At 46.3% G+C, this 10,532-nt stretch overlaps 1 protein-coding gene across 1 annotated transcript in view; it reads right to left on the bottom strand.

The window, feature by feature from the left end:
• Positions 1–4,793: 4,793 nt before the first annotated feature.
• Positions 4,794–10,532, bottom strand: part of PRRC2B (proline rich coiled-coil 2B) — a 100,656-nt gene continuing 94,917 nt past the window's right edge. The window contains exons 32-33 of the mRNA XM_056860347.1: positions 6,220–6,301; positions 4,794–4,934 (exon numbers count right to left, since the gene is read on the bottom strand). Of these exons, the coding sequence (XP_056716325.1) occupies positions 4,794–4,934; positions 6,220–6,301 (223 nt within the window). The remainder of the gene's footprint in view (positions 4,935–6,219; positions 6,302–10,532) is intronic.

Genomic DNA, 10,532 nt, shown 5'->3' with positions numbered 1-10,532 from the left:
GACTTCTGTTGGGATCGAACTCAGGTCATGAGTAGAGCTTTTGACTGCAGTACTGTAGCTTATCACTCTGTGCCAAGGGGCTCTATTTATCTCCGGTATCTGGCATTACATTTTATGGTACACCTGGCCCGGCCCGACCAGGTGACATTTATGTCATATCTGGCCCTCGTAACAAATGAGTTCGACACCCCTGCCTTAGAGGCTGCGTGCAGCCTTTTCTGGCTTGGAGGCCATTTTGTCAGAGGCATGCAATGCCACCCAAACTCTGGATTTCACGGCCCTTATCTGCCAGCAAAAGATAGCTGTTCATGTGACTGACAAAGGGAGGCACTGGTCTATGAAAGTTTGCACCACAGATCGCACACACACCGTTTGTGGCAGACAGTGATACAAAAAAAATCTATCCTTTAAAAGACAGATTGCTTTGGGTAGAAATTAAGTTTCCAGCTACACCGCTTGAATCTGCCATCCATTTGTATGTGTGTCCTTCCTTCCACAGGTCAGTGAAGTCTGGAAGAAGGTCTGGTAGCTTGATTCCGCAAAGCTTAACGTAATTTTAATTTTTTTTATTTAAATAAGGAGAATTCTTTCATATGGAAAGAGCTAATACAGTCACATATCTGAAAGGAAAAACAATAAAGACTGAAAACAAGAATAGGAGGACGAGAAAGAGTCTTGCCACCACCGGCCTGGTGATTCCGTGATTCAAGGTCCAGTCTGCAGTTTAAGGTTTCCCAGTAAGATATAAACATGTTGCATGTTAACATATTTAGTCATCATCGGCTCTTTCAAATACCTTGTCTACATGAAAAGACAAACAGAGGAAAGGCCAAAAACAAAAAGTATTTTACTGTACAGGTCGCGAGGTTAAAAAGAAGTACAATATCCTCTTTAGAATCAACAATTGCAATTTATACAGAACAAGAGAAAAAACTTGCTGCTAAGGATGCCTTAACATGCCACAGGGAGTGCCACACCGCTGCTGCAAGTCCCACCTACCAATTAGATGGTTACAACTCGAAGAAGCCACTGGACCAGACAAATTATGGCCACTATTGACCTACGGTGGCCTGAAAGATCAAAAAGGTAGCTGGATGAAGATCTGCTCTCTTTCTCAGTAGCCAGCTTGGTTTCACTGCTTCAAATTATCTGCTCGTCTGATCTAATGGGTCATTGCTACATTAAAAAGGATTCTGTTTATCATTCCAATTATTATTTTTTTTAAAACCAAGTGTTTCATTCCTAGAAACCAGGTCCCCCCCCCCCCCCGCAAACGACACTGAAAAGGATTTTGCATAAAGTCAGAGGCAAAAAACAGAACTCACACACAAAAGGACAGTCTGCAGTGGTCCTTGCACTAAATAAATACAGTTTCCCACAAAACAGGGAGACCGTGTAGCCATTCGTTAAAAGTCTAGCAAGCTATGGAGCAGTTTGGAGCACTCTTGCAGAAATTCTTTTAAAAAGCCATTTTAACAGAGGACTGGCTGCAGTTACGTGAATGTGGATGAACTTTAGCAGCCAGCAGAGAATCTGTGGGGCCACTGCCATCCAAAGTCAGAGCTGGGATCAAGTCATGGAAGATTCATCCCAGAGTTGCCCCCTAAGCATCTGTGCTGTTTCCCCCTTGCTCTGCTCCACACCAACCATGGCATTAAAACCCCTACAAAGCAAAAAAAGAGCACAGAAAAAGGAAATCGGCACCGAAGGCAGATGAGTGAATCACGCTCACCTTCGGCTAAACTGGCTGGTAACAGCACACAGCACCCATTGCTGAAACCCACTTGTACCAATATTTTGTGGCTGCCAATCCCATCCGTTCTAAATGGGCACTTGTTCCCAGAGAACGTTACTCTTCTGTACATGGCTCTCCACTTCCTTAGATTTCCAACATTATTATAAAATGCTAAGGTGGAGAAAACAAAGTGGCAAAGAAAGAGGCACACTGCATTATTATTTTTTTGAAAAAGGGGGTCTAGGAACAGCTTTTGGTGCTAAAAACAGCAGTCACAAATCGAAGGGGGAAAAGGCAATGAATATTATGGGTTATTTCTTGGCCTTTCCTGCACAGAATAAGTTCAGACATAATATATAAATAGAGCAGTGAAACATTTACTTTTTCACCTAGACCTACAACATCAAATACGTATAAATAAATTCTAGTGTTTTTATTTGTTTTTTGGGGGGCTGAGAGCCATGGGGATAAAAGAGGGCAGCTTCCCCCGCCCCCAATAGTAAGTACTGATTAAATTTACACCAGGAGCTTCTGCAACATCTTATGCTGAGTGACAGACCCAGTTTCCCCTCCCTTGCCCTGACTGCAAGGGGACTGTCGAAAAGTCATATATAAAAGCAGGAAACGTTTTGTGTCTTTTCAAATGCATCGAGAGTGTGCAAAGGAATACGCCAATACAGCAGGGTTTTGATCTCATTGAAGGTTTTGTATGGAACCAGCTGAGCAAAAAAAAAGAAAGAAAAAAAAGGGGGCATCTAACGAAGCAGTTTCACAACAAATTCAATTCCTCACGATATTTCATAGCGGAGGCATCAAGCAAGGGGGGAGAATATGCTGGGTAACTAATGCCACGGCCTTTGAAAAGCTTGGGGGCAGAGGTGGAAGCAAGTAAGGGGACCCTTGGTAAGAACAGTGAAAATACATCTTAGACCTCAATATTTCTAAACCTCAAACCACTATAAGATGCTAGAGGAAGGGAAGAAACTCTTGCCGCAAAAGCCAAAACCCCAAGAAATAACCCTCCCTCCAAAAGGGCGATTCATTCATTGTAATTATTTTTTTAAAGTACCATCTACCTGAAATCCCTTGGTGGTTTTCTATAAAGGGACACACGTGTGAAGAAGGAACATCGCTACAACTAAGTTAAAAGAGCTTATTAGTCTGAACCTAAAGCTACTGTATAAACATTACGATTTAAGAGTAGCTTAATGAATTCAAACACAGCCTTTAAGAAATCCAGGAGGACGTGCTCTTCAGAGCCAGACCTTTCAGATCTTCCGTTCGCATATACATTCTTTGTTCAAAATGTCATCTTTGGAACTACCAGCAAAGCTACTGGCTTGACACCTTCTGAAACGCTGCTGAGACAGTTCACGGCTAGCAAGCTACTGATGATGAGAGAAAGCGAGTTGCGAGTTTTTCCTCTTTTATGTTTTCAAAAAGGTTAAGAGTTAAAAAACGAAGGGCAACTTAAGTGCCTCTAAGACGTCTGGCATTGCTGAACTCAAGCCCATTCAGGGAAACTGAATCCACCATAATCTTGCCTTTGGAATGCCTGGCAGCTTAGCATAATGCAACACTGCCTCGAAGCTATGTCTGGTAGATCCTAAAGGCAACTGCAGCAGAAACTGGGGGACACGGAAGAGATGAGGAAAAGGGGGGTGAGTTGGAAGGAAAAAGGATAAAATTACCTGTCCTGCCCACAGTGAATTCTCTTTTTCCTTTGAGTATTTTATCTGCTATGGTTTACTAGGCAGAAGGGCTTCTACAGATTTGCTTTGGTACAAGCAGAAAAGAAAAGCAGAGAGAATCGTGTGAAGGGGGAGAGAAAACAAAAAGAACCAAAACCTTTAAAACTGGTTTTGTTAAGATGGAATAAGGAGTCTGAAGTGATGGAGAGCACAGAGAGACCAAAAGCGCGGTGGGAGGTGGGGGAGCAGGCAAAGTTCTCAACTGCCAAAAGTAGTCCCTATAAACTCACTGACTGAAGCCAGCACCTGATTCATGCAAGGAAAGAGACTTCCTTAGCAAATTCTATACTGTGTAAATCCTGAGAAATTTAAGCCCACCTCCTCCCCAACTAAGTTTCCATAAAGTTACAAAAACAACCAAAACCCTGCATCAATGACTTGATTGGGAGGATCTTGCATGAGAAAGTTGGGGCTGTTTCTTGAAATGAAAACAATGCTGCTTCTGCTGCTGCACACTGGGGGGCAGGGAAGAAAACACGATACACCCCATAGCTACAATTGAGTGGGGCAATCTTTGAGATTCGATGCATTCCTTTATAATGCTTCTTGTGCACATTTTACTTCTAAAAGCGAGCTCTGCCTCCAGCTCAAAAGAACAAAACATGCCAAAAGTTCCCCAATGCCTTGATCTATTTACTCATAAGGAAATGAACGATCTGAGTATCCAGGGCCTGCACAGCGCCATTTAAGAGTCTAGAAATCTCATGTTAGCACACAGGACGCCCCTCCCCCTTCTGCCCAAATAAAAATTAGAGAATGGGTACATCTGAGCACATGATCAGTTCAGAGGGTAAAGAAGGGGGTGGGATATGAGAGAACATATAAAAGTTCAGCTATAAAACAAAGACACAGCATTCTATTTCGCTTAAAAACCCTCCGCTGTCTTTTTAAAAAGCTTCCGGGGCAACCCTCTCCCTCCTGTTGCCACTCTGTGGAGACAGAAATAAGAGGACGGGGAGAGGGGGGCTTTACCAAAAGAGCAAATCGCTGCTATGGGAGAGAGGGAACAAGAAAAAGAAAATGGCTGGAGCCGCTCAACAGTCACAAGGACAGGATAGGTAGCCTTTTTTTTTTTTTAAAGCAAGCAGCCAATGTCAAAATCCACTGTTCAATAATTGCTTTGTTGGGAGAAGGACTTGGACAAGGTTGCTTCAGGCAGCTGTTATCCTGGTGGTGAGCTGCGAATCTGGCAAGAGTCTCTCAGTACATCTGGTGGGAGAAGTGAATTAGGAAACGTGGGGAGATCTGCAGAGCCCTCGCTCAGTCCAGAAGAACAAGCAGGTGGGCATCCGGAGGGACGCCGTCAACTAGGCCTTGCTCTCCTCCACTTTGACGACTTGAGGCTTGATTGCTCCAGTGCGCACCGGCTTCATCTGACTCGCAGAGGATGGTTCCTGCAGTTTTATGGCTCCCATGTTGGCTTTGTTTTCATCCACCCGCTGTTTTGCCTGTAGGGCAAGGGGGAAAAAAGGGAGAGGGAGAGGAACAGAGCTTAAGCAGGACCACAGAAATGCATTTCAAAGGGGCCCATGGCCCTAAAGTATGTACGGGGCGCTAAGGCATCCCCCAAAGCCTGCAACCAGAATAAAACTGCACCGGGAGCGATTTCATGGGCCAATCTTACCCAATGCATTAGAAATGGCTGCCCATTGAGACTCTGCATGAGTCTCTGCTCTGGGCTTGCCTTCTTCCAATCAGCAGGCAATGCCAGATCAGTGTTGTGTGCAGAAACAAAGGCTTTGGGCCCCTTATGAAGGCAGGTCATTCTTATGTACTCTGCACTGTAAAGAAAAAAAGGCCACACCCATTTTCACTATGACAATCCAAATCCCCCCCCCCCGTTAATTTCTATGACTGACATAAATTACACAAACAAGCATTTATTTATTCTGCTTCTATGAATCCTGGGAAAGGGGAAAGAAAGATCTGCAAGCCACCAAAGCCCCCAACCCCTGTTTATCCACCGTCACTGGGATGTACCCCTTCCCTTACAAGCCTCTCTTTGCAGTGATCTAGCCAGCTGTTATTTTGAACAGGTACAGGGTCAATTTCAAGACTGTTTGTCAAAGGGCCATGCTAAAGGAGACTAGGGATTCCATCTGCAATGGGGCTTTCCTCTTCAGTTTCAGATGGTACAGCCTTTAGGGGCCCAATGGCAGGAGCTGAGGTGCTGCAGAGTTCATGTCAACAACCCTGAAAATAAGGTACCAATTCCCTGCACAATGTAGGCCGGAGGAAGAGACTTGCTGGCATTTCCCAGAATCCTCCTTACCCAGGAAATCAGGTGCCAATCCCATGCCACCAGGAGGGGCTGTGGCTCAGTGGTAGAGCCTCTGCTTGGCATACAGAAGGTCCTAGGTTCAATCCCCGGCATCTCCAATTAAAGTGACCAGGCAAGTAGGGGATGTGAAAGACCTCCACCTGAGACCCTGGAGAGCTGGTGCCGGTCTGAGTAGACAATACTGACTTTGATGGACCCTGGGGTATGATTCAGTATAAGGCAGCTTCATGTGTTTCATGCTTGTCGCTGGCCTGAATTCCACCTGCTGTCTCCTTGTCCATGCGCCACATGCACCTGCCAGATTCTGAATCCACACGGAAAGATGCAGATCATGGTCAAACACGACAGCCGCTTTGCAGATGAATAAGAGCAAAGAGGCCTTGCCACCCTGTCAGCCCAACTGTTTTAAGCATCCCACAGAAAAGCTCAGTTCAGTGAAACGGCATCCTTACCTGCTGGATGTAATGTCCTTGCACAGAGGTCATACCGATGCCTGGACCAGCGGGCTTTCCACTTGGGCTGGCAGAACTAGGCCTAGAAGGTTGGGGAGGGGGGGAAATCAAAAGACTGAGAATTTAGACAGGGAGACCCAATAAGCAATGGCAGAATCATGAATACATGAACTCAGTAAGGGCATTCACAAAGAGCACCTTCAGACTCTGTATGTTTGTAATCATGAAGGCACTGGGTTTTGATTGAATATCTTTACTCCCATGGTATGCTTATTTAACACTTTTATCACTTCTTGGGGAGTCAGACTCTTCCTATTCAGTTAAACAGTACCAATATTAGCCCTTATTTCAATTTTTACACAGGTTGAGTATCCCTTATCTGGACTGATCCGAAAACCAGACCTTTCGCGCCGGCATGCGGGCATTACAGGCCCTCAGCAGTGCCACTAATGGTTCAATGGACACAAAATTATTAAAACTATTGTTTAAAATTACATGCAGGCTATGTATAAAAAGTATATATAAAACATAAACAAATTTTGTGTTTAAACTTAAACACAAAATGGACACAAAATTATTAAAAAATATTGTTTAAAATTACATTCAGGCTATGTATAAATATAAAACATAAACAAATTTTGTGTTTAAACTTGGATCCAGTCCCCAAGCTATCTCTTTACGTATATGCAAAAATCCCAAAATATTCCACAATAAGGAAAGATCAGAAATACGGTCCACTTCTAGTCCCAAGCCATCTGGATAAGGGATGCTCAACCTGTATAAAGTAATACAGTGATGGGCCTTTAAGGCTACTTTCCCGTCTGTCCTTTACAAACTTCCAATACTGGGCTGGCTCAGCATCCCCACGAGCTGAACCCAGCCACACCAGAGAGACGCAGCAGCTACCTTGCTTTTTCTTTCTTCTAATATACTTTTGGGGGGGCTAAATGTTGCCTGGTCTGTAAGGCGCAGAGACTCTGGGTCCTGTCAGCTGCCTATCCTAGAGGAACAGACCAAGAGGAACCTGGGACCATCCCCTGCAGAAACACAGACAGATCAGCTGTGGGGATGAAGTGGCAGAAACCTCCTGGTCCAGCCCTCGCCCCTTTTTTCCTTCTATAAAAGAATCTGCCTGAGGCAGATACACTGACAGCCTGGAGAAGAAAATGTCCTGACCACACTATTAAAGGGACATGACATTTTCCTCCAGGCTGTTGGCAACCCTAATCTGCCTGCTAGCGGATGAAGAGCAACCCTGTGGCCTAGACCACTGGGGTGGAGTAGGGGGAGACAAATAATAACAGGCACCTCCTTAAGAGATCTAGGAGTGGATGGTAAAAAGGAACACTTACCGCTGAATTATGCCAAGATCAAGACTACTTTGTTCACCAAAAGATACACAAGTGGAATACAGAGAACAGGCGAAGGACCTTGTGGAGAAATGTGTTTTAATTTGGAGGTCTGGGCTGTACAAAACCTTTACAGTTAGTTTTATAAAAAAAGCTTTTCTTAGCAGAAAACGGGGGGGGGAGTCAAATGCACCCATCAATGCTTTAGAAATGCTAATGGTCTTCCTGGAAACCGTCAGCTCACACTTCCAGCTGGAAGCTGACACTTAGGAGGGACACAGAGAAGGGGGTGGGTGGGGTGGGGGGTGAAGAGAGGCTAGAATGAATCTTCCTGAACATTTCAGTAGGGCTGTCGATTTGGTTCGTCCCTAACAGCTGTTAGGTGCAGATCTGTTTAAAGCCCCCCCCCCCGCGCGCCTTCAGAGAAGCCCCCTGAAGGCGCACGCGGGGGGGGGGGAACAGATCTGCAGGAAGGTGGGCGGGGGGTTGTCAAGCCCCTCTGCGCTGTCTGCGCAGGCAGCGCAGAGGGGTTTAAAGACCCCCCGTCCGCCTTCCCGGGACTCTTTAAACCCCTCTGTGCTGCCTGCGCAGACAGCGCAGAGGGGCTTGACAACCCCCGCCCGCCTTCCCGGGATTCCCGGGAAGAGGAGGGGGGTCTTTAAACCCCTCTGCGCTGCCTGCGCAGACAGCGCTGAGGGGCTTGACAACCCCCGCCCGCCTTCCCGGGACTCCCAGGAAGTGGGGCGGGGGGTCTTTAAACCCCTCTGTGCTGCCTGCGCAGACAGCGCAGAGGGGCTTGACAACCCACCACCCGCCTTCCCAGGACTCCCGGGAAGAGGGGCGGGGGGGGGTCTTTAAACCCTTCTGCCCCCCCACGCCTTCACGGGGCTTCCAGGAAGGCGCGCGGGGGGCCCTTTAAACAGTTCTGCGCCTTCCAGCTGGAAGGCACAGATCTGTTTAAAGAGCCCCCCCGTGCGCCTTCATGGAAGCCCCGTGAAGGCCCGTGGGGGGGGGGATTTCCCCCCGAACTCCGGATCTCGTTCGAATTTCGGGGATCTGAAGCGGGGGAGTTCAGACTTCGGCACGGTCCGAATTTAAAAGAGCCGAATTTTTCCGAAGCCGAACTTTCCCGAATTTTTTTTCCCCAACAGCCCTACATTTCAGGAAAGGATTGACCCACAGTGGGTGGCTAAACAGAGATAATAAAATCCCTTGGTATAAAGAGAAGAGTCTCTTTGGCTGATTCCATCTAAGAAGAAGCTCTCACACCTGAGCTCCAGCTGAGGGCCACCATTGCCACGTGGAGCAGAAAAAGGGCTATTTGCCTGAACAGAGACACCAAAGTAATGGGGATTTATTAGAACGCCGTAACATATACACTTAAAAGAGCCTGCCTTGGAACAAGACCAATATGGGCATGTACAGAGTGAATGGCAGAGTAATTGTGCGTTTACACTTTTCTTGTGTTATTCCTTGATCAATCCAAACAAATTCTGAGAGAGTGTGACTGGCCCAAGGTCCCCCAGCAGTTTCATGACCGAGTGGGAATCGGAGGTACGGGGAACTGAGCAAATGATGCTAACTGGAGATCGTCTAAACAACCTGAGGAGGTGTCTGTTGAGAAGCTGCCTTCCACCTTGAGTCGGTGCCACTCTCTGAGAGACTGTCCAGCATGAAGCAACAGAGACTGCACCTGGAGAGAAGTTACACCCATATTCTGGTATGGGGGCCCCTCTTTTCCAACCCTCACTGAAACCACCATTGCTGGGGAGGACAACTGCCTTCCCACGCCCAAACCCCTGAGGCAAAAAGACCTATTACAGTATATGCGCAAACCAGACCAAGCATAACTACTGGAATGGCCCCCAAATGAGAGACCAACCTGACCCTTTGTGGAATGGTCAACAGGGCACAAAGGTACACGTTTCTCCATTGTGGCTCAGGAGAGGGGCTGTGGCTCAGTAGTAGAGCATCTGCTTGGCAGGCAGAAGGTTCCCAGGTTCAATCCCCGGCATCTCCAGTTAAAGGGACTAGGCAAGTAGGTGATGTGAAACACCTCAACCTGAGACCCTGGAGAGCTTAGGGGAGGGGCTGTGGCTCAGTTTGTAGAGCATCTGGGTGGCAGGCAGAAGGCCCCAGGTTCAATCCCCGGCATCTCCAGTTAAAGGGACCAGGCAAGTAGTTGATGTGAAAGACCTCTGCCTGAGACCCTGGAGAGCCGCTGCCTGTCTGAGTAGACAATACTGACTTTGATGGACCAAGGGTCTGATTCAGTATAAGGCAGCTTCATGTGTTCATATGTCTTCTCTCAAGCAGACATCAGGGGCTACTGTATTAAATTTAAACCCTGAGTACCATCACTTTGTTCTTCCAAATGTTAAGTCACTTCCAATTCCAAGTTATTGTCTCCTTTCCGATGGTTCAATAAAAGAGCTGCAGTTTAAGCTTGTGAATGGTGAGGCTGCTGTCTCGTGAACAGAATCAGACACTTAGAGAAAGCCCTTTGTGCTGTCAGGCAGAAGCATTACACTGTATACCTGCAATGGACAGGACACGTCAGCCAGTGAAGAAAATTCTTGAGCTAGTATTGCAAAATAGGAAAAATGATTTAGAGATGAAATTAAACTCACTTGTACCAGATACATATTCAAAAGGAGTCCCTCAAGAAGCACACAAGTGTCAGACTAGTATCCCCACTCATGCCATGCAAGCTTGCTGGGTGATTGATGTAAGCTGCTTCGGTCCCCCTTAGGGAGAAAGGTGCAGTATAAATGAATTAAATAAATATATAACATGTGCTAAATGTACCACCACAGAAAATCCATCAAAAGGGCAGGCAAAAGATTGGTATATTCTGTTTCGACAAGTATCCTCAACAGAATTACGCAGAGTAGAAGATAAATGAATTTTCAAGTGGTAAATGTTGATGTATTTTCTGTGTGAATCTAGTGCATACGAGTTTAA

The sequence above is a fragment of the Euleptes europaea genome, chromosome 14 (genome assembly GCF_029931775.1).
Source record: "Euleptes europaea isolate rEulEur1 chromosome 14, rEulEur1.hap1, whole genome shotgun sequence".
In the NCBI taxonomy this organism is placed as follows: Eukaryota; Metazoa; Chordata; class Lepidosauria; order Squamata; family Sphaerodactylidae; genus Euleptes; species Euleptes europaea.
This window is presented reverse-complemented; position numbering and strand designations above follow the sequence as displayed.